This window comes from Ictidomys tridecemlineatus, chromosome 2 (genome assembly GCF_052094955.1).
Source record: "Ictidomys tridecemlineatus isolate mIctTri1 chromosome 2, mIctTri1.hap1, whole genome shotgun sequence".
Taxonomy (NCBI): domain Eukaryota; kingdom Metazoa; phylum Chordata; class Mammalia; order Rodentia; family Sciuridae; genus Ictidomys; species Ictidomys tridecemlineatus.
Genome location: NC_135478.1, coordinates 152837511 through 152862282, shown reverse-complemented (window position 1 = coordinate 152862282; position 24772 = coordinate 152837511). Strand labels below are relative to the sequence as shown.

The window sequence follows — 24772 nt, the reverse complement described above, 5'->3', positions numbered from 1 at the left end:
ACTCATAAAGTGACAGCAACATCACAGAGCTGTTTTATTCCCACAACGTTTCCATGGGGTTGAGTAAATCTCTTTAGACTGCAAGGATTTTCCCCCCTGGGTCTTCAGGCACAATTACTTATGCTATGTGAGTAACTAGACCAGCGCTCTCCTGAGTGGCTGCGTTACAAATGAACAGTGTATAAAGTTTTTCAAACTGCTCGTGTGTGGATTGTAAGATAAATAATGAAAAAGGAAAGATGATAACATTTAAGTACAGCCATGTCGTTGGGCATGGTTCTCTTGAACTTGTAAAGCGAGTTTAGAAAAAAAAAAAAAAGACTACATCCTCTGCATGACAGTTCTCTTTCCTTTCAGCTCTTCTTGAAGCTCAGGACATAGAACTTTACCTGAGTCCTCTGAGAAGACACATTGAACGTCTCCAGGAAACAGAATTCCCACAGATCCACCTGCTAGTCGCCCCATTATTTCATACTATCTGTCTCATTTGGAGTCATTCCAAGTTTTACAGCACCCCTGCTCGGATTATAGTCTTATTGCAAGAGTTTTGTAATCTCTTCATTGAACAGGTATGAAGCATCAAAAATAGGAACAAGAAGAATCATTGGGGCACACCTATAATTTTATTGGCTCGGGAGGCTGAGACAGGAGGATTGCAAGTTCAAAGCCAGCCTCAGCAATGGCAAGGTGCTAAGCAACTCAGTGAGACTCTCTCTAAATAAAACAGGGCTGGGGATGTGGCTTAGAAGTTGAGTGCTGCTTCTTTCAGTCCCTGGTACCCACCCACCCCTAGTCCTCCCCCGCCCCCCCCCAAAAAAAATCATTGCCATGAGGTAGATTGTATTGGATTAGTGAAGAAAAAATCCAGATTACTATAAGAATACCATTTCCCTCTGTTTTCAGAAATGACTTTTATGGTTACAAAGGCCAGTAGCTTTTTTTTTTTTTTTTTTTTAATCCAAAATGCCAAAGGAGCTCTGGAAATTAGTGAGATACAGTCAAAGAACATATTGTTGGTGGGTTTTGTTTAACATCCTACTTTCAGAGAGATTTAAGGCAGATTCCAATAAAAAGTCAGTATGCAAAGTACCTTCTCTGTGGCCTTTCCTTTGGTTTCCATAAGATGCTGGCTGATAGAAGACTGTTAGGAAGTGAAGTGAAGTAGAGCATCTGCCCCCACCCGCAAATCATCTTTGACAGTTGTGGAATTGTATTAAAAGAATTTTGGTTCACTGTTGATCTTTAAAAATCTTTTATAATTATTTCTCTACCCTTAACATGCCAAAAAAAATTTTTTTAAACTAGATCAGCTCCCTCTGCTTCCCCATCCTTTTCTGTGTGAAGTTTCATCCTCCTTGGGTTCATGGTGTCAACATATTGCATAATTTGAGAACTGAAAGATGCTTGGATTCCGCAAAACCTGGTTGGTCTTAGTTGGGAGTATGTCCGGCTGCTCTGGCTACCATGATTAAAGAGTATAGACATGGTGCTTTAATTGGCACAAATTAATTTTCTCAGTTCTGGAGGCTGGAAGTCTGTGAGGAGGCTGAAGCAGGTTCATGTTCTGCTGAGGGCCCTCTTATTGGTTTGTAGGCAGCCAGCCACTTTCTTACTGTGTTCTTACTTAGTGATCATCTTCTCCTTATAAAGTGACAGTCCTGTTGGATTAGGGCCCCATCCTTATAAACTCTCTTAACCCCGATGATCTCCTGAAAACCATAGATCCAGAGATAATTACATTGGAGTTAGCCTTTCATCGTATAAGTTTGGGAAGGACAAAATAGGTTTCAGATGATTAAACAGATTTGAAAGATGCCATTTGCTCAATTTCCTTGAAGTTAGTGGAGAGCCAGACTAGATAAGCGATCTGCAGACTTGTGGTTTAGAGTTTCTGGAGTGTGAGATGAAGTTGTTAAGTCCCTCTTCCTCACCCCTTGAAGGAGGTGAGTGGTGTGTGGAAAAGTCTTGAGACTTGAACCAAGCTAGATGCAAATCTATTTGAACCACTTAGGTTATATTACCCCTCTCTGAGCTTCAAGTTAATTTGTTGCTATATTTTATTGTCATCTCCTCTGGTTTCATTCTATTTCTGTTCCTGGTGTCAGACTTTGTTTTGCTCCATTTCTAGGCAAGTGTCCTGGGCCCCAATGTCTCTGATCTCCATGTGAAACACTGCTATCCCTGTTGGAGGGCCATAAATACAACTGCTACTCCTCCAAATCTCCTTTTAGGAACCCTCTCCTCATAAAGTTATCAAAACCATTTTACTGCAAAGCTCCATTAATGTACAAACTCAGAGGGAGTGCTTTTCATTGGGATAGGTTGCTTTTAAGAAGTCCTGGCTACCTTTAAGCCTATAAATCTATTATCCTGGCCCCTAGTCTGTGTCAACAGCCAGAGTCTGCCAAGCTCCCGAGAGAATTCTGTGGCTTCTCTTGTTCCTTAGTTCTGGCTTCAGTCCAAAGGTTCCATTGACCTGATTTCTTTGATTGTCCAAATGGCAGATCCAGGATTTTTTAGTCAATCTGCCCTAATATGTTAAGAAGCAAAAATCAGCAATGAGCCAACACTCATTCCTGGATTCCTTAAAGAGCTAAGTGCCCCCTCTACTCCCCAATTGTTTGCTCATTTAATTTACATATTTAACAAACACTATATGGTGCTTATTGTTTTTTCCAGGAACTACTTAAGCCCTTTACAAAATATCAAATATTCAATTCTCAAGACTGTGGCATAGGTATTATTAGTAGCTCCATTTTATAATTAGAAAACTGAAGTTGAGAGAACATAAATGGCTTTCTCAAGGTTACCTAAGTAGTAAGTGATGAGTTTTATGCCCATTCTATGATGCTCCATATTTTTAAAGTTTTTATTTCTAATTAAAACATACATGATGTGCGAACAAGAATTGTAAAAACATTCTTACAACATTTGTAACAATGGGAAAAATCTTAGTTCTAAAAACCTGAAACTCGGCATTTAACAATTTTTTCTTCCTCTAAAACTTATGCATAGTTATGCACTTTATCATACACACAATTTTACTACCTTCTTTGAAAATGACTTTTTGTTGTTGCTGGATATACAAATGGTTGCCAGCTTTCTCTATTATAAACTACATTCGGAAAAAAATTTATGCTAAAGCCCCTTTTCTTTAACTTGGATAATTGGCTTAGTGTTAATTCAAAAGGTACAATCTTTTCATGACTCTTGAGCAATATTTAATATTTGCAAAATTTTTCCTAAAAGGATATTAATATGCTTGAAGTTTTACTACAACTTGCCAACTTTGAGCATTACCATTTTTAAAAAAAAAACTTGGGGTCATTTACTGGGTATTTAGCAGTATCCTGTAGTTTCTTTATTTTTTCTTTGCATGATATGTGTGATTACACATCTTATGTACTTTTTCAATTGTTTCTTCATCTATCCTTCATGTACTTCGCTTTCATGAATTTAGTGATCCCATCGTTTCAGTGACATTTTTTAATTTCATTTTTTAATTTGTTATGTAATTAAGGGTCATAATCTGTAATTAGAGGACATAAACTGGCATTCTGTCAGCTGCATTTTGTGTAATTTATTTTTGTTACTGGGGATTTAACCTAGGGATGTTTACCAATGAGCCACATCCCCAGCCTTTTTAATTTTTTATTTTGAGACAAAGTCTTGGTGAGGCTGGCCTTGAACTTGTGATCCTCCTTCCTCAACATAATGAGTTTCTAGCATTACAGGTGTGCACCTCCATGCCTGGCATTTTTTTAAAATTACCAGTCTTAAATTTGATAGATTTCATTTAAATTCCAGTGTTTGGTCTCCACTGAAAAGTCAGAGATATTTCCACACTGGCTATGTCATCCCGTTATCACAGTTGGTTGCTGGTGCTTCAGGTGCCCCTTTCAATGGATCAGTTGCAGCCCAGATTACTTCTGCTGCTGCTCCTGATCTGCTTTACTCATCATCTGCCTGACCCAGTGGATGGTTTCCAGTCACAGACAGAAAACCTGCATTACTTTAGAAGCAAATGTGCTTCTCCTTACTTGTTTCCTTACAGTGATCATTAACATTGTCCCTTAGGTTAGCCCCATGCAAGGGATCATTGGATCTCCTGACATGGTAATACACATAAGTTTCAGCAATGGGGATTTTCTTAATGCCTTGACTAATTTCTCTGCTAACCCAACTTAAACTTCTAGTTAGTGCATGGTTACACCGTAAGTCCACCACTCTTCTATTCTATGGCTTGATATCTCTATGGGTGAATATTGTTATCCATAAGATTCTAGGTGGAGAAGAATCAAAGTCTGAGCAGTCAAGCCTGGAGAAGAGGTATCAATATTGAGCAAAAGAATCCATAAAAGCATATAAAGAATAGAGAAGAAGCAGGTGGGAAATGGGTGTTATTAGACAATATCATTGATCAATTGGCTAATTGTCAATTTACATATCATTAAGCCAATTAATTGATTAGCAGTACAGTGTCTCTCAGTGTCCACAGCGGACTAGTTCCAAGACTCCCATGACTACCCAAATCCTTGGATGCTCAATTTAATTGTATTTGATGGTCTAGCATTTGTATATAACCAATGCATGTCATCTGGTATACTTTAAATCACCTGTAGATTACTTCTTATACCTACTACAATGCAAATGCTATGTGAATGGTAAAAACCAATAATACTATATTGTTTGGGAAATGATGAAAAGAATAAGTCTGTTCATTTTCAGTACAGATACAATTTTTTAAAAATGTTTCCAATCTGTGGTGATTTGAATCCATGGATGTGGAGGGCTGGACAGGGCTGACTGTATTTGTTTATAGAACCTTCAAAGTAGGACCAGTTCTTACTAAATCCTGTGGCTTTTTGTTTGTCCTGATACCATTAAGTATAAGATAATAGAGGTGTGTTTGGGTCTGCTCCAGAAACATTTGTAGGAGGTAGAAAGGAATTCAGAGTTTAAGAGCTAAACCGGATCTTGAGGTTCTCTAATTCATCTCTCTCATTTGCAGATAAGGAAATAGATCCTCTGAGACAACTTGCCCAAGTCTCTTGGCTCCTGGGCTTTTTCCTTCATATTCTCTGCCACCCAGTCCAATACTGTAGATGTTAAGAGCTAGGATGTTAAGAGCTAAGATGTTAATCTAGGATGTTAAGAACTAGTCAGGGATATTATTTTAGGAGATCTTACTCAACAGTGGGCATATGAGCAAATTAAATTGGCTATGATGATCTTGTCTACATGCAGGCCAGCCGGCTAGCACAGGAATGAATATAGGGATGGCTTGTCCAGTGACGTTACTTTGAGTTTAAGTAATTAGCTAACAGGAAGCTGCAGAAGGGAAAGCAATTGAGTTCTCTCTATTCTCAGCTTACTAAAACATCAAAGAATCATACACATAATGGTAAATGGAGTATACCATACACTATTCCAGAATGTACACTGTTTTGAAATTCATACTATGAAGGGATCACTGGTGGTTCTCCTCCCTGTTCTATGTGAAATGTTGGCAGCCTTCATGTAGAGATTAATTTCCAGCCAGAGGAGGAAATAAGAGCATAGACTAGGAATCAATGGCTGGAATTTGAAGTATTCTGATCAGTGTGGTTTTAGACACTGATCTTTTGGGCACTGGGAATTGAACCCAGGGGTGCTTTATCACTGAGCCCCAGCTCTTGGATTATATTTTATTTTGAGACAGTCTTGCTAAATTGCTGGGGCTGGCCTAAACCTGCAATCCTCCCATCAAAGCCTCCCAAGCTGCGCCACCACAGCTTTAAAAATGAGTGCCATACAGTCTGTCTTGAATGTAAAACTGTTGCATTAATGGGTTAGGGGATCATATGTCTACATTTAGGGGGGAAAAATGACCTCCATATGCAGCATGGAACTCAATGGTTTTAAAACATTCCATTCTTCACTGAGATCTTGGAAAACCTTATCAGCAACCACAAAATTAAAGATACATAATTTAAACCTATAATCTATATGAGGTTAAAATGCACCAGAAAATAGTACACAAAAGAAACTCAGAAGGCAGTTTTTGAGGTCCTTGAAGGGAGGAATTCTGAATGTTCATGACAAATATGAGACCTAGATGGTGGTCCTCACAGGTGCTGGCTCAGAGCTCTATGGATCAGCTGGTCTTTTCCTTTATTCTTTTTTCTCCTTCAAAATTAGTTCATGCAACATATCTCAGATTAGACATCTTAAAATGCCACTTAAGCCCCAAGAAGAGAAGTTTGCTAACCCAGGAGAATTTTTAGTGGCATAACCATCTAATCGGCTCTTAGTCATTTTTGCAAGTGACCCTATTCTTCAGGTAAAGTGATGATATTTTAAAAACCCACATTTTGACAGCTTTCCCTGCTGGCTTGTGTATTTCCTTATATGAGATAATTGTGTAGAATATTTGCTGGCAGAAATACCTGTGCAAATTCAGATTACACAGTTGTCATATATGGGAAGTTTAGCAAAAATTTAGTCATTGATAGAATGTATAAATCCAGAAATAGTTGGTGTCTCCTACATATCATTCTACCTTATAAAATTCATGTCATTGAAGCCCAAGTGTCTGAATTTCCAGAATTCATGCTTTGTGTCTCAGCATTGCCGACCCAATTCTAGATATTGTCATTTTAAAACTATGAATTGAAAAAGATGGTAACAGTGAACTAATAAACAGTCCTTTCCTTGAATCCTAGGCTATGGCTTATCTTTCACCTGAGGACCTCTTGAAAGGAGAAATCGAAGACTCGTTGGAAAAGGTGCAGGTTGCCATTAACATCTTAAAGAGTTTCAAACATTCTTTTTTCAACTATAGAAAACAATTGACAAGCTATTTCATGGGAAATAAAGATGTGAGAACTTGGGATTTCCCATCTCATCTGGTGTTTTGCAGATTTGACAAGTTCCTTGACCGTTTAATGAAAATAGAGGTATTTATTAATTGACTTTGTTTATTCATATTGTGGGTGAGGTCAAAAAACCAATGGCTTTGCACAGGATTCATGGACCAGCTTCTTCTATGTGATGGGAGGAGGGCTCCCTTCTTAGTCTCATGAGGAGCTCACAATGTCAGTGCTATAAAGATAGAAGAATGAATTTAAAAGATTTAATTTGGCTTTTATTCATTTTTCATTCTGTTATGCCAATTATAAGTAAGTCTTTTTATCTATTAGTCTTTTTAAAATTATAATTAGTTATATATGATAGTAGAATGCATTTTGTCATATTGTACACAAATGGAGCACAACTTCTCATTCCTCTGGCTGTGCATGGTGCAGAGTCACTCCAGTAGTGTAATCACACATGTATATAGGGTAGTAATATCTGCCTCTTTCTACTGTCCTTCCCATCCCTAAAACTCCACCCCTCTCACTCCCCTCTACACAAACCAAAGTTTCTTCATTCTTCCCTACCCATCCCCGTCCCGCTATGGATTAGCATTCACTTATCAGAAAAAACATTTGGCTTTTGTTTTTTGGGGATTGGCTTATTTCACTTGGCATGATATTCTCTAGTTCCATCAATTTACCTGCAAATGCCATAATTTTATTCTTCTGAAATGAAAATTGACTGAGTAATATTCCATTGTGTCTAGGTACCACATTTTCTTTATCCATTCATCTGTTGAGGGGCATCTAGGTTGGTTCCATTGTCTAGCTATTGTGAATTGAGCTGCTTTTATGGTTTACTAGGCTCCTGAATGCTATGAATAAGGAAGTTGTAAAAGAATCCCTTTTCCCTGATATGTTCAAGAGGAAATATATAAAACATGGTTTAAATTAAGATTGCATACCTAAAAACCCATTTGATAATTTAAAATAATCACTATCTTCAGTATATGAAACTTACTGGGTAAGATATTTTTAAGTTTGGACTGAAAAACATGGCCTTATTTTCAAAGCTCTAATATTTTGGGGCTTTTATCATTGATATAAAGTTCACTGAATTTCTTTCAAAATTAGAGGTCTACATTTTGAAAAATTCTAATTTTTGCTTAGCCAGCCAGACCATCTCATAAAGTCACTTAAATACCTAAGTAAGAGCAGCTTGCTCGTCCCTTTTGTAACAGTCCTTTTCTCTTCCAAAAAAGGGACCTGCCTCACTATAAAGTGTAGGTGCCTGAAAATGTGAGTTTTGGATATCTCCTGGGGATCCGGCTTATAATTAGGAGGGTTTAAATTATAGGAGTCACATGTCTAACCATGGTCAGTTAGGGGGTCCTTGTATTGTGAGATGCTTTTCAGCAAATATAAAAATGGGAATTTGATTTTAAAACTTAATAATCACTTGGTTCAGTTGAATCAGGAACAGTTTCTGTCACCTAAGTGTCCGTGGACTCCCTGATTCAGAATGTTTGAAAATGTTCTCAGTTTGAAACTTTTGTGTTTTTTACAAAGGATGTATTTGTCACCATGTTGGAATTTGAAAAGCTGGAAAGACTGGAATTTGGCGGTACCAGGGGAACAATTTTAAATGAGCAAATCTGCAAGATGAGTGAAGAATTTATAGAACTCTGTAAGGTCTTTAAACACAGCTCTTATGACCCGTCTGATTGCAACAACATGGTAATATTGTACCTTTGCATTTTCATTTCCTAGGATTCTATATTTTTAAAGCTGGAAAAGGAAGGAAGTTGCAGTGATAATAGGTACCATCTAGTCTGGCCCCTGTAAGGCCAAAGAGGTTAAATGACTTCCCTGAAGTCTCTTAGCTACTTGGTGGTGGGTCACAGATCAGAACTGAGGCCTTTTATATATGCTGGAACTGTTTCTGATATAACTAGACCTCAGTCTGGATTTGTTTCCTATGCATATTGAAAAGAAAATTTTCTATTGTAACTCATTTTAGTCTCATTTTTTTTGATGTCCATGTAATTTGTATGTTTTATTATAGTCTTTTCCCAAATCACTGAATATATTTTTGGTCTGTTTATCCAATTAGTTTCACCCCTTTCATTGCATCTATTACTAACCCATATGTTGTCTCTTATAATGTTATTTAGAGCTATTTATAATTTTATATATTCAACCTCAGGAAATAACAGAAACTCTCAGATTTAATCTGATTTAAATTATGATTTAAGCTGCTTCTGTTCTCTGTCACCTGTGAGCATCCTGAAGCTCTAAGATAAAGATAGCATCGTTTTAGTGGTTTGCCAAAAACAGTGAAGCCTGAGTTAAAAAAAAATTAATTTGTTTTTTAAAATACAAAATATGAATTTATTCACTATTGTGTTTATATTTGGCAAAGCAATTGAATCTTTAAAATCTACAAATCTATGTTAGCTTTATAATGATGGCATTCAGGTAAGTGAATGGTAAGAGGACACTGCCATGTTGGTACCCTGTAATTTGTGGATAAGTGGGAGAAGCCTACTGACATTCTGAGCCTGTCCTGATAGCCCGTGTGATGGCTGGCACTTGGAAGGCATTTAGTGAATGGGACACTTCCAGGAGCCAGTGACTCTGTGCAGTCACAAGCATGTGGGTGTAGACAATGCATTTTTTTTAACTCACCTATCTGCTTGCTATTTGTATCTTGGAGGCCTGTTTTACTTCGCACATAAGTAAAAGGACAAGGCCTTTGATGTCTAGGTCTGGGTTGGAGACCTCAACCTTCCCTTAAAGTTCCCCTTCATTTCCTATCTGATTATCTTGCTCTAAGATATAGTCTAGAAGCTGCTTACTGTTCTTCATTCCTTAAAATTAACACAAGGATTAACTAAAATTTTACTTAACTGGTACACTTATGTTGAAGAAGACCTTTTTTTTGGAAAGTGTCTCAATTATCGCTACTGCCTCAAAATATTGCATCTAGTATATATTTTTGCATGATAAGCTGTTCATTAGGTGTGTTTTATGAGTCCATTATACATTGATTTTATGGTGAAATTAGTAATTTTTATGCATACATGTGGTACACATATGAAAGCATGCACCCCTGCCTTTCCACTCCCAGTGTACACACCCTCATGCATCCTCCTCAGACCCCGTTGACTGTACACTCATGCTTACATAGCAGGATAAGCCATGATTGGCGGGCCATCTGCACTTTGGTACAGAAATGGTTTAAATGTATTCCATTAAATTAAAGAAATGATAACTAATTTACTTTCTGAAATGCTGTTTAGTTTTCTCTTCACCAATCTCAAGCCTGTTAATCAGGCTTTCAGTCTTAATTGGTGTGACAAAAGGTCTGCTGCTGATGGTCCATGTGCAGAATGTGGGGATTTTCTCAGTGTTAAATTTTGTATATGAGGTGTCTCCCTGAGCTCCTGTGTTATGCAGGAGGGTTTGGAGGTAACATGATTGCATTGTGAGCTGTAACCTAACCAGTCATCCTAGTTTGAATGAATTGGGTAGTAACTGAAGGCAGATGGGGTCTGGCTGGAGGAGGTGGGTCACTGGCCTATGCCCTAGAAGAGGTTTATCTTCTCTGTGGAACAACACCCCCCTCCCTACCCCACTTCCTGGCCACCATGAATGGAGCAGTGCTTCTCTATCACACCCTTCTGCCATCATGTTCTGCGCCATCTTGGGCCCAGAGCAATGGAGTTGACCCACCATAGATTAAACCTCTGAAAATTGTGAGCCCCAAATAAATCTCTCCCTGGTCTAAGTTGGTCTTGTTGAGTATTTTGGTCACTGACAATAAAATTAGCTAACACATTTAGGCATTTAGATAAACATACTTTTTGGCTTCTCAATTATTAATACCAAATGGAAAGGTTACTTTAGGTATTAAGTAACTTTAGCCTTTCCCACTTGAAATCTAGACAATTGTGAGACTGGATTTCTTTGAATATGTTTAATAGCTACTTTGATATCATTAGGCTCAGCTGTTCTTTGCTGGCATTCTGCATTGTCACTTAAAAAAAAATTTATTGAATTACTAAGCAAGGATGGTGCTTGCTTCTTGAGGGGGAATCTCGTGATTCCATTTAATCTCTTACACAGAGCTAATTAGTATTTACTGAGTGCTGGGCATTGTGCCAGAATCTTCACATACTTCCTGCTATGTTCTCACTATAACCCTGAGAGTGGTTTCCCAGGCAAATGAAGGTTGAGTAAATTACCTGACATTGCAGTTTCCAGGTGATGGAACAGAGATTCAAACCCAGAGCACTCATCTTCAAGTCCTGTGTTCTTTTCTCCTGGCTTCACTATTTATTTTCCTCCTTACATCCTCACTGAAACCAAGGGAATAGGTTCATTTTAAAGACCTGTGTCCTAGGATGGAATGGTCCACGTTTCAGTGTCCATTTTCCTGCTAGTTTTCTAGGAGGGTTGTTCTGGTACCTAGCCTGCCATCGTATCGGGATCGAAGACACATTTTTAAAGGATTTGTGTAGTTTATCTGTACCAGGTTATATTCTGAATCCTAGAACTAATCCATTTTCCCATTCTTGTCTACTGAACGATTAATTCTTTTACTATTGCTTTATATAGTGTTTTCTGATTTATACGAATTTCTTTTAGTCATCTATAAGATTTTGATATATTTTTTTCAATGTGAAATTTAATGTTTAAAAACATTACTTTTGATTACTTTTGGGGGCATAGCACTTGACTAGCCTGTGTGAGGCACTGGGTTTGATCTTCAGCACCACATTAAAAAAACAAACAAACAAAAACAAAGGCATCCTGTTCATTTACAACTACAAAAAAAAAAAACCCAAATAATACTTTTGGAAAGGTAATATTTACAAAAATGTTACCTGGCACCATTCTTATCTCTCAGTCTTTCCCCTTAGTTTTCCATTATTCCTTCCCAAAGGCATCTCTATTATGAATTTCTCACAAAATGTTCCAGAGAGATTTGATGGATATAATAATGTATATGTAGGTTTTGTTTGTTTTGTTTTCTGGTTTTGCATAAATAGCTCCTTTACATATCATTTTTACCTTTCAACATTTTAACACTTAATATATTTTGACAGTCATTCCCACCTCCCCACCCCCACTCCAGTACTGGGTATTGAACTTAGGGGGGATTTACCAGTGAGCAACATTCACAGCCCTTTTTTTATTTTTTATTTTGAGACAAGATATCACTCAGTAGCCCGGATAGCCTCAAAGTTTTGATCATCCTCCCTTAGCCATCCAAGTCAATGGGATTACAGGTGTGCACCACCACACCCAGGTTAGCAGACATTCTGTATGGCAACTATAGCATTGCTGCTTTTTAAAACAATTGCACATGATCTTGTTGATTCCATGTACTATAGTTTGTTATTTTAAAATGTTATTACAGTAGTTGATGTAATTATTTTAAAATTTAGTTAGAAACTTCTGCTTCTGGTAGAAGTGTACTTTTTCCTCCTCGTCCCACTAAATATAACCAAAATACTGGTCTTTATATATATATATAAAAAAAAGGCCAGTATTTTTATTTTGAAAAGTGAAAAGGCAACAAACTGGCTAAGGACGTTAGCATTCAAGAAACAACATGGTGATGAGTTTGCTGGGTTTTCTTGTTGCCTAGACTTGGAGCTGAATACACTGGCAACCTACAAATACTAGTGGGCACAAATCAAGAAAAATCCAGTAAGACTATTTTTTTTTATATATTTTCTAACTGAAGGACTAAGAAGGGAGCCACCTACTAAAACAGAAAACTTAGACTCCAATTTCTCCAGTCTTGCCAAAACCACAGAAGAAACTGCCCCTCTACTACCCTTGCCAGGAAAGGCTATGTGGAGAGCCTTGAGATATAGCAATCAGTATTAAAGTGCTCCAGCCCCTGCTGAGAGGTATTAGAGATGGGCAACGAGGAGCCATGATTTTCATCTTTCCTGGCCAGGGATGAGCACTACTCTGTGGTATCCAAGGAGTCCACATGGGAATTCTGAATCTTCTTTCTCCCTGAGTAGCATCCTCATTCCACTGGGCTTATGTCAGAGGAAGCCTGATAGTCAGGGCTTTTACTGTGGCAACATAGTAACAATACTATGTGCACTGTGGTGTTAGTAGAGATTACATAGGAGCTAGACCTCTCACCCCAGCCTAGCTAAGCAAGGGGTCTCCCTACCCTTGGGCATAAATAGATGCTGAATGGAGAACATCAACTTCTCTCTCTACCTGACAGTAATGAGCCTAAAATAGCATTAGAAAGTCAGCACAAGCAGGGTCTAAGGGGCAGGGTTGTGGCTCAGGGTTAGTGTGCTTGCTGTGCATATGTGAAGCACTGGGTTTAATCTCTGGCACCACATTAAAAAAAAAAATAAAAGTATTGTGTTCATCTACAACTAAAATTTTTTTTCAAAAATCTTTTTAAAAAGTCTAAGATCCAGTCTCATAGCAATTTGAAAATGTCCAGACATCAATTGAATATTGCTTTTTATATAGTAAACCAAGATCTCAATTTAATGACAACCAGTTGATGCCAGCACCAAGAAAATGGAGATGTAGAGATTATCTGACAAAGATTTTTAGATTGCCCCTGCTAAATGTGCTTTAATAAACAATTATGAACATGTTTGAAACAAATGGAAAAAAAATAGCCTCAGGAAGTATGAATTTTTGAAAAACAAGAACAAAATTATTTGCCTAATCAGGGTCCCTTGAGATTTGATGAAAGTTTTATGATTTTTTAATTTCTACAAAGTACATCATTGAGATTTTGATAGGGGTTATATCGATTCATATTAGCTTTTTTTTTTTTTTGAAAGCTACCTGAGAAAAACGACTCAGGAAGAAAGGTTGATTTTTGGCTCATGGTTTCAGAGGTTTTCTGTCCATGCTTACCAGGCTCTCTGGATTCTGGGCCTGTAGTGAGGCAGAACATCATGGCAGGGAGGGTGTGGTGAAGCAAAGCTGTTCATCTCATGATGGTCAGGAAGCAGAAGAGGCCAGGGATAAGATATAGTTCCCAAGGGAAATCTCCCCTTTCCAGGACCCACTCCCTTCAACTAGCTTCCACTGCTAACAGTTCCCACCACCTCCCAATACACCATTCAACCATCAGTGGGTTAACCCCTCAATGAAATCGGAGCCTCATGATCCAATTACTACCCAAAGCACCACCTCTGAACATAACTACATTGGGGACCAAGCCTTTAACACACGAGCCTTTGGGTGATATTTCATATCTAAACTACAGGTAACTCAATAAATTGCTTTGGATAATATCTTAATGATATTCTTCTGGTCTGTAAATGGATGTCTTTCTACTACTTATACCTTCTTTAACTTCTTGTAGCAATTATTTTGTAGTTTTTGGTGTTCAAATCTTTTGTCTCATTGGTTAAATTCATTTTCAACTACTGTATTCTTTTTAAAGCTATTGTAAATGTAATTATATTCTCTTTTCACTAGGGATTGAACCAGGGCCTTATACATGCTAGGCAAGCATTCTATCACTCAACTTCATCCCCAGTATTTAAAGTTTTATTTTGAAGCATGGTTTTGAAAAATGGATGAGGATGGCCTTGAGCTTGTGATGCTCCTGCCTTTGCCTCTCCTGGAGCTGGGATTGCAGATGGTGCACCCTTGGAGTTGCCCAGTTTGGAATTGTTAATATCCTTTTTGGATTGTTCATTGTTAGTATATGTGTTTTAGTTGGTTTTCCCACTAAAAGTCATTTTTCCGTTACCAAAAGGCCCGACAAGAACAATTTTAAGGAGGAACAATTTTATTTGGGGCTCACAGCTTCAGAGGTCTCAGTCATAGATAGCTGACTCCATTCCTTGGGTCCCAAAGTGTGGCAGATCATCGTGGCAGAAGGGTGTAATGGAGAAAAGTGTCTCAAGACATCACACCGGGAAGCAGAGAGTTTCCTTAAACAAGGACAAAATATATACCCTAAAGGCACACCTTTGAACCCACCTCTTGTAAACACACATTGCATGTGGGAATGCAAATGTCTTTATGAGGTAATTTCTCTCCTTTGTGTATATAGTCCCCAAGGGAAATCTCCTCTTTCCAGGACTCCCTTCAACTAGCTTCCACTGATAACAGTTCCCACCACTTCCCAATAGACCATTCACCTATGAAGTCATCAGTGGGTTAACCCCTCAATGAAATCAGAGCCTTCAGAAGGAAGATTACTGGGTTACATAGTAGTTCTACTCTTTATTTCCTTAGGAACCTCCATATTGTTTTTCATAATGGTGATACCAATCAATAGTCCCACCAATATAAAAAGAATTGTACATGTCCAATGCGTATTTATTCTAGGAATGTAGGGCCATCTCATTCCTTAATTTGATTTGAAATCAATATTTATAGCTTTCAGCATAATTTCTATATTAATAGGCCCAAGAAAGGAAATTCCTGTCATCATGTTAATACAGAAAACAAATTTGAACAAATTCAACACCCATTCATGACCAAAAAAAAAAAAAAAACCCAAAAAACAAAAAACAAAATAAAACCTTAGTAATACAGAACTACCACAACTTGATTGAAAAAAAATTTTTGCAAAAACTTAAAGGACTTTTCTAACAGTGGAAACTTAATCCCAAGTCCTAAACACAAAGCATATAAGCTGCCTACTTATCATCCTACTGAGATATTTAATAGATATCTCAAAATTAACAAGTTAAAAGCTAAATTCTTGCTTTACTCATCCCCAAACCTACTTTATTTGTGTGTTTTACTGGGAATTGCATCCAGGGTAGGGGAACCTTACTCCTGATCACTTTTGCTAATGTTTTGAGGACTATATTGAAAAGGAGTGGTGAGTGAACAGACTTGTCTTGTTTCTGATTTTAGAATAAATGCTTTTAGTTTTTCTCTAGTTAGTATGATTTTGGCTTTGAGTTTGTCATAAATGGCCTTTATAATGTTGAGGTAAATTCGTTCAATCCCTAGTTTTCCTAGCATTTTTAATATGAACCAGTGCAAGACTTTATCAAAGGTGTTTTCTGAACCTATTGAGATGATCATGTGATTTTTCTTCTTAATTTAAGTGGTGAATTATATTTATTGATTTATGTATGTTCAACCAATCTTGCATCCTGTTATATTGATTCGTATTAGCTTTCTGTTGAAAGCTCAGTCCATGGCCTTGTATTTGCCATCTTCTGGCCTCAGCTTTCTGAGTTGTGGGATAACAGGTGTCTGCCACTGGCTCCAAATCCACTCTTATCTGGATTCTCCACAAAACTTGGAGTCATCCATAAATCCCACTCATTTCCTCACAAAAGTGCCAAGTTCTTTCACATATACCCTGAAACCATATTCATAATTCACTGGCTTTTGCACTTGGCTGTCCAGGATGCGTTGGTCTCTTCTCCACACCACAGCTTGAGAGCCTTTTACAGGCTAAGTTAAATCATGGCTTTCCTCTAACTAAAACCCTTCAATAGCTTCCCATGATGCTAATAAAGTCAACTTTGTAGTTTTCAAAATATGGAAATGTTTTTATAATGATTCCTAAATAATACTAGGTCATCATTTATTCTCTAGAAACATATATTGAGAAACAGCTATGACCTGGGAACCTCATGAAATATTGGTACCATAATTGAAAAAATAAATCTAGCTATTAGACTCATAGATTTAAAATCCAGGGGAGAATACAGGTAGGTAATTATTACAAAGTGTGTTTGGTGCTAGGGTATGAAAAGTGTAGGGCTGTGAGAACATTTGCAAGGGGTTCTTTTCCAGATATGAAAATAAATCGAGACCTGTAACATAAATAGAAATGAATCAAGTGAGGAGTTGGTGAGAGGTGGGGGCTGGGAGAAGAGATATGATAGGTGTTGCCAGCTCCTAGAGTATAAAATTTGGAGAAGTGGCAGAATACTTAGGAACAGTGATTAAGTGAGGTTCAGGCCACATAGGGACTTGTAGGTTATGCTTACTTTTGGATTTTATCTTAGGAAATTCAGAATTCTGAATTGAGATTACAAATTAAAGGATTATGAATAGGAGTGACATAAGATTTCTATTTTAGAAAGACTATTAAGGTTGCGGTTTGGTGGATGAATCAGACAAGACTGTTGGCAAAGAGTAGTTAAGAGAGTGGCTAACATTCTTCTAACTGTTCAGATGAATAGTGGTGGTCATCAGGCCAGGGTCATGCCTGGGGAGATGGAAAACAAGGACCAAGTCAAGATGACAGAAAAGATGGGCAGCATTTGCCAGAGAGAGTCTAAGGAATTACCCAAGTTTCTAGTAGGGTGTGTAAAAAATCAGAACAACTTTATAGATAAGACAGTGAGTTCACTTTGTGCAAGATAAACTTGAAATCCCAGCAGGACTTCCTAAGAGAGAGGGGGGGGGTCCTGTCTGCAGTTCTAAATTTGGTTTCAGGAGTGCACAAGTAAGGGGGAGAGATCTGGGATGGAGCTTAACATTTTTTTTCCTTCTGAAGTTGTTGCTGATCTCTAAGTGTTGGATAATGTTTGAGGATTATAAATTGTATGCCCTGTGTTAATATACCAAGAAGCTGGACATGTCAGGCTTGTTAAAACTTGTTGGGAAGTTGTGTTTACTTTTAAGTCAGTGATCCTTGAATGGAGAGACTGCTTGGCTATAATTCAGGAGAAATAGAGACTTCCTGTTGGTGCTAAATATAACTGGTGTACAACACACAGTGTTCTAGAACTCTGCCATTGTGCACTGTTTTCCAGTGTGTGTGGAATTCAGCGTCACATGCTATCTTGGTATGTTTAGGTTATTACAACAAAACAGTGTAAATCCAGTGTCTCATAAAAATGAGAAATTCAATTTTCATGCCTCTGGAGGTTGGCAAGTTCAAGATCAAGGTTACAGCAGATTTGGTGTGTGGCAAAGGCTGCCTCAATTTCTTAGAGCCTTTTTGCTGTGCCCTCAACTAGTGGGTGGGCCCAGGGGTCTCTGCAAGGCATCTGAATGCAGGTAATAGTCCCTTTCATTTAGAAGTGCTCTGCCCGCATTTCCTAATTTCCTCCCAGAGGCCCTACTTCCCAATATGTTAGGATTTCAACATAGGAATTTGGAGGTAGGAGTTCATAGACAATCACAAATGTATTCCTCCATAGAAACAGCATCATAGTTGAGAGTCGGGCTCAGGACCCAGGTCACCTGGCTTTAATTCTGGTCCTGTTATTTACTATAAAGTGGCAACTCCTTTTTTTTTTTAATTTTGTTGTTGATGGACTTTTATTTATTTATATGTGGTGCTGAGAATTGAACCCAGTGCCTCGCACATGCTAGGCAAGTGCTCCACCCCTCGGCCACAACTCCAACCCTGTGATTCTTCCTTTATACACACCCTAGTACAAACCTGGGTCACTCCTTCTACTCCTGTCTCTGGCAAGTGCTATCCATCTTACCTCCTGTCTCTTGAACAGGTTCCTGTTTTCCATCTCCTTGGACATGACCTTGGTCTGGTTCTTTTGCAAATTATTTAACTTCTCTGAATTTGTCACTTTTAAAATGGAAAAAAAAATTGCCTTTGACATAATGTTGTGAGAATCAAGTTAATGATAAGAAGCATTAACAGAACTAAATAAATGTTGTCATCATGATTATTAGTGACTGTTAACAGTTAGAGGTGCAGTTTATGTGGCAACAAAGGCCTTTGTTAATTCAAGTTAGTAGCAGGTGCTTCAGAGGACCCTGACTGGGATGGCCCCAGAGTTTCTGCATTCCTCCGACAGCTTTGCAGAAGATGGAATTGCAGTGCTCTGAGGATGCTAGTTATTCTCTCAACACTTCCTTCCTTCTAGTTATGGGAGTGAGTGGTTTCATATTATGAAACTGAGAGTTTGCTGCATATAAATAAGAAACTGAAAAGAAGCAATATTTGTTTCTCCTGTATCACTAATGTTTTCTCACAGACCTGTGGATTTTTAGTGCTCACCTGAAGAAATAGCATTTCCATGTAGGTTTTCTGCTCTGAAAAAAATACCAAAAATGTTCCCACTTGTCAATGGACTAAAGTTGTAATGAGGCTAGGTTCTTCCTCCTCCTCCTCCTCCTCCTCCTCCTCCTTTCTGTTCAGAAAGCTTTATTTTTTGTTTATAATCAAAATGTGTTGGGGGAAGTGAGACACATGGATGCTTATGTGTGGGTGTGGACTGAAGTTCTGGGACTGGGGTCTGAGCCAGGGAAAAGGGCTGTGGACGTGAAGACAACACTGAGCAGCAGTGTCCCCAGCAGGCAGCCATTCGCTCAGTCAAATACAACTGTTCATTGATCTTCTTTGGGATCCTGTTACGAAAAATAACTTCAGAAAGTTAGGCCAGAGGTTTGGTGTGGTGGCACATGCCTATAATCCCAGTGGCTTGGGAGGCTGAGACAGGAAGGATTGCAAGTTCAAAGCCAGCCTCAGCCATGGTGAGGCACTAAGCAACTCAGTGAGACCCTGTTTTTAAAACAAAAAAATTGGGCTGGGGATGTGGCTCAATGGTCAAGCATCCCTGAGTTCAATCCCTGGTACCAAAATCAAAAAACAAACCCTCAAAATTAGGTCAGGCTTATGTGATTGTTATTTTCACTATTGGATTCTTTCCTGTAGATGAATATTTGACTTTGACTTTCACAGGAGTTTGAACATGATTATGCTGCATTTAAATCCCAAACTTTGGATTTTGACAGAAGGCTCGGGACAGTTCTTTGTGAAGGTTTCTGTAACTGTAATGGTTTGGAAGCTGCATTTAAGGTGAGTTTGGAGGAAGTTAATGTGACAGTGTTTTACTACTGAATAATTTGGACTGTTAGATGCCAGTCATGAGTACACTATTCTCTGAATAAGGTGAAGTATTAGGTAGATTAGTTGTATTCCCTAAAAATTCCATGAAAAATTCACACCGAAAAAATAAACTTTGAATAACGCACTAATGAATAATGAAATTTAGTTTGGCAAGGTCATTTTTAGGATGTTTAACTATTGATTTTTCTCTGGCATTCACAACATTTTAGTGCTCATTACCTTTAGAATAAGCTTGGCCTGGCCAATGAAATATTGATTCAACATTAAGCCTCAGTGAAAAGTGAAAAATGCCTGTTAACTCAGGAATTTTTTTCTTTCCCATTGTTTACATATGTTGGGTTCGCCTGCCTGCTTTATTAATCTGACTGAAACAAATAGCCCTTTATACACTGTATTTCATCAGGTGTAAGACATTATCGATTATCAGATACATCATTATTTATGTGTCAATAAGGGAAAAATGTAGCCAAATAATTGAAATTCCATTGACTCTATAATGCATTCAATTTCAGAGGTGTTAAAACATGAAAGAATCTTGTCATAGAACTGATGTGTATTCAGAATTGCATAAAACAAAAGCATCTGGATAGATCCCCCACATTAAAGGCTTGTAGGGATGCCAGGTGAGAGGTGCTTTTCAAAGAAGAGATCTTCACGTCAAGTGCAAATTCATCATCAGGTGACATTTCAAAAAGAAACTGAATGTTTGATAGCCAAAGAAACACAGCTGGGATCATGGGTACCATTTGTTGAGAATAACAGTGCAAAACAATACAGCAGACAATTTTTTTTTAGAAGAGATTGACTTTGACTTTCAAATTCAAATGAATTGGCCATATATAGTGGTGCACCCCCTCCCCATGTCCTTGTCCACAATGGAGCATTTAAACATGGAGAATTCATGAGGATCAGATGGTACTTTGTTTATTAAAAAACAACAACAAAAAACTCTTGGGTGAAAAGGAGATGCTCTTGGCTAAAACATATAGCCTTATTATAAAATGACCTATAATCTTATCTCTCAGGTACAATGACTATTATATGTAACACTCACTGTTTGACTCAGTGTACATATATTTTTTTCTTGGACAAAGATGACAATATATTCTGATCCTCTTTTGTAACCTTTCCCACTTAGCCAAGAGTCATGAATATTTTCCTTGCTTTTATATCAAAATTTGACCATATTATTTTTTAACATTTGTGTACTCGTCTATCATATTCATATTACTTGAAACTCATGTCTGTTGTAAAATAACTGGAAGAATGGAGAGTGAAATCTCAGTCACCTTCCATTTCTAATTCAAGTCTTCTTGCCCTTCTACAGAGTCTATAAAAGTACATGCCACTTGATTGTTTCTAAAAAATTTTATCTTACCTTGTCACCATGTGATTTTTTAAAAAAACTTTATATTTGTACCTTGTCTACTGAAAAACTTATGTTTTGGAATCCTGCCTTTATGAACTTGGCAATGGGGGATCAGCTTCCAGCTTTTGTGAGGTTTAGGGAGGCTTTTGCAAAGGGCCTCATAGACAACAGGCTGACTCACTCACTGCTTGAGACCAATTGGATTAACTGGTAATTTGAGTATTGGAATGTCACGCTGATGAGAGTGAGCTGCTGAAAGAGGAATGGCAGGGGAAAAAATTACAGGGGTTGTATATTTTAAGGAAAGGGGGATTTTAACCATTGCTGCTAGTTGAGGAACTCTATTATTGGTCCCAGTGAATAAATATTTGTAGGCTGCTTTCTGAAGATGGCAATGTAATGCCTACTCTGGATGAAGGCATGGCCCACAAAGGGAACCAAACACCATTCACCTCTGGTATGAAATTGTAGTGCTTCAAAATCCAGAGTGCTCACACTCAATAAAACAAGAAAGCATGAATACATACTTCTAAAATTTGCATGAAGATAAAATGATTAAATATACCTAATCTCAAGTCTGAAAATACTCCAGAATCCAAAACTTTTTGAGCTGTAACATGATACCACTGGAAAATTCCTACACTATGTATGAAACTACTAAAAATATTATATAAGATTACCTTGGGCTATGTATGTAAGGCATATAGGAAACATAAATGAATTTTGGATTTGAACTTCATCCCCAAGATATCTCATTATATATGTGGAAGTATTTCCAAACTGAAAAATGTCTGAAATTCCAAACACTGCTGGTTCCAAGCATCTCGGATAAGTGATACTCAGCTTGTATTTGAAAGCTAGAAAACTATGAAGTGTGTATGGTTGAGGGGTCCACGGGTTTTAAAAAAATATTTGAAAGAGGCAAACCTAGGGAAACATAAATATGTTCTAGTTTGGACAGCAAGAACGTTGTTGTGAGAAGCTGTATTACATTATTAATCTGGGGAGTAGAAGAAACTTAAGGTAAGCCTCATGAATCTTAAGTGGAATATTTCAGGGGAGAAATGTAGGAATCCATTTTTAACCTTTTGAGGTCATTGTGAAGGAAGCATCTATATTCTTCTTAAAATAAGTCTTAGTTCTGTGAGAAGGAAGCAAGAAGTTCCAGAACAATGACCTTTATTTTCATTCTTGAGGGTGATTTTTACACATTTGTGATAATGAATATTATGATAATGTACACTCAGACCTTGTAACTTTTACTTTTTGTTTTTTCCACCTACCCAAAGAATATTTCCCATCCTTCCTTCCTTTGCATTTGAAGTTAGGTACTACTAAGCAGGCAGGCAAAGTAAGATGTAGCAAGGAAACTACTGGTCTTGTTTCAGTTGGGCCGAATTTGATAAGTGTTTGAAAAATGATGTTGTGAAATAAATGTATTTCCTAATTGTTGTTGGAGAACACTTCTTTGTTAAACTCATGAGGCAGTATTGACTTTTGAATTTACCTGAAGCCCAAATGCAACAAAACAATGGCTGCAAGAAGAAAGTTAATAATTTACATTTTGCTAGGTAGCTCCTAACCAAGATAATTTAAAAATATTTAGCAGTTTCTGTGATAGGTATAATCCATCTTACTAGAAAAAGCTGGAATTTGTCTAAATTGCCCCTTAAGATATATTTAGATTTATATTTGGGTTTGTATAACTTTTGTCATTATGTTGATGTTTTTCTTTTTTCTTTTTTTTCATTGAGTGTAGTTTCTGGAAATGTTTGCATCGCTTTTATAATGAAGCTGTTTAAAAAAATAATAAGTTTTGAGACATAACTCATATATTCCAAACAGAACAAAACTCTTTTTTCATCTTGCTAACAAGGCACAAGACTTCATATATAGCTTTTCTGTCACCTTAAGTACATTTAGTTTTTTTGAGGTGTCATCTTTTAAAACACCTTCATAAGATGGGTAATAACATATGCTAAAGCCCATATGGAGTAACCAGATAACAAAAAATGCCCCCTTTTCTACAAGTGACGTGTTCCAAGAACCCAAGGGGATGCCTGAATCCTTGAAGAGTATTGAACTCTATGTACTATTTTTTTTCTTATACATACATCTCATGATAAATTTTAGTTTATAAATAAGGCATAGTAAGAGTAACAACAATAACAACAAAATAAAAGTTCTTCAAAACTTAAATACCCACTTCTAGAATTTTCCATTTAATATATTCAGTTTCCACTGGTAATTTAAACTGTAGAAAGAAAAATCTGGATGAAGGGGGACTACTGTGATATAGTTTTCAGTGGCCCCTGCCAATAAGACACTATACCTTGAAGTGTAGACCAAGGCATCAGATAGCCTGATTTAAAATCCCAGCTCTACTATGCCAAAATTTTAATTTGGGCAAGTTACTTCCTTCCCACAACTCGGTGTCCTCATCTGGAACGTGTGATAACAGCATTTTAAAAAATTTTTTATGGTGCTAGGGATTGAATCCAGGGCCTGTGCATGAGAGGCAGGCATACTACCTACTGAGCTATATCCCCAGCCCATAACAGCATTTTTAAGGGCCCAATGTATAGCAAGCATCTGGCACATAGCATGATATAAACACTGATTCCTTAAAATATACACACAAAAATCCTCATGAGCAGTAAACAAGATGGGATCAAGGGATCCGAGGTTTGGCTTACTTAGCTTTGTGGAAGCCAGTGGTAAATGTTAGTTTGAAACCTAGGGCAGGCAGTTCATTGAGCAAGAGGACCTGTGGACCTTCACTTCTGCTTTGCTGGTAATGTGATCCTGATCATTCCCTGTTTCTGTCCCCTTTCACTTCACTTCTCTGCTTGCTAATAGTTTCTACTCACTTGTAACTTTAGCCAGCATGGATTCAGTGCTGACTTTGAGTAAACAGAGAATCTGATTAGCTCAAGGCATTGGTTTGAGCCAGGACATTTATGTCAAAGGAGTTATCCACTTGTGGAATGGTTGTTTGGGACCAATGACCACTGCTATCCCAGGTTGCTGTCAGGGGTGGCTAGATCTTGTGGGTACACAGAGGCGATGGGAAGAACAGTAGGTGTAAGTGGTACACTTGGTGTAATTACTGGTGGTGAAATCAGGAAGTCGTCCTCATGGATATGGGGATTCTTATATCTAAAGAATACTATGTTGGGGAAGAACAAATAACATAATTATCACATTTGCTTCTATTCTTACATACACAGTATGTTCCCTGATGCCCAATAGGAAGTAGTATTAGCTGTGAGCAGGAACTTCTTACAGATGGGCTATTTCTGACCCCTCTCAGTTTCCAATGAGAGAGAAGAATTACATCTAGAATTTGATCTGTTGAATGTAATGCCATTTAGAAACAACGTATTGAGGCAATGCAGGATTCTAGATCTTTCTTCTATTTCATCATAGCAAAGGTTTAGTGGGGGAAATTGAGCTGAATATTTGTATTAAAAACTCACAGTTCTTAACCTTTCTTTAACTTTGATTTTTCTAGCTTTTGACTATATTTGGGAATTTTCTAGAGAAACCAGTTGTCATGGAAATTTTCAGCCCACATTACAGCACACTAGTGAACATGTTGAATACAGAGTTGGATACGTGTAAGCAGTTATATAATGAACACATGGAACAGGTAAGTGGTGCTGAGATTGATCATATTCACAGTATCATTTTTGTAGGTAATGGCCTAGATCTATATTTCATTATATCTAAAGATTAGATATAGGCACT

At 37.6% G+C, this 24772-nt stretch overlaps 1 protein-coding gene across 1 annotated transcript in view; it reads left to right on the top strand.

Annotated features, from left to right (window-relative positions):
• Positions 1-24772, top strand: part of Dnah11 (dynein axonemal heavy chain 11) — a 310480-nt gene that overhangs the window by 15607 nt on the left and 270101 nt on the right. Inside the window, exons 6-10 of the mRNA XM_021728753.3 lie at positions 358-569; positions 6705-6938; positions 8406-8573; positions 19486-19602; positions 24537-24674. Coding sequence (XP_021584428.2) covers positions 358-569; positions 6705-6938; positions 8406-8573; positions 19486-19602; positions 24537-24674 — 869 coding nt within the window. The remainder of the gene's footprint in view (positions 1-357; positions 570-6704; positions 6939-8405; positions 8574-19485; positions 19603-24536; positions 24675-24772) is intronic.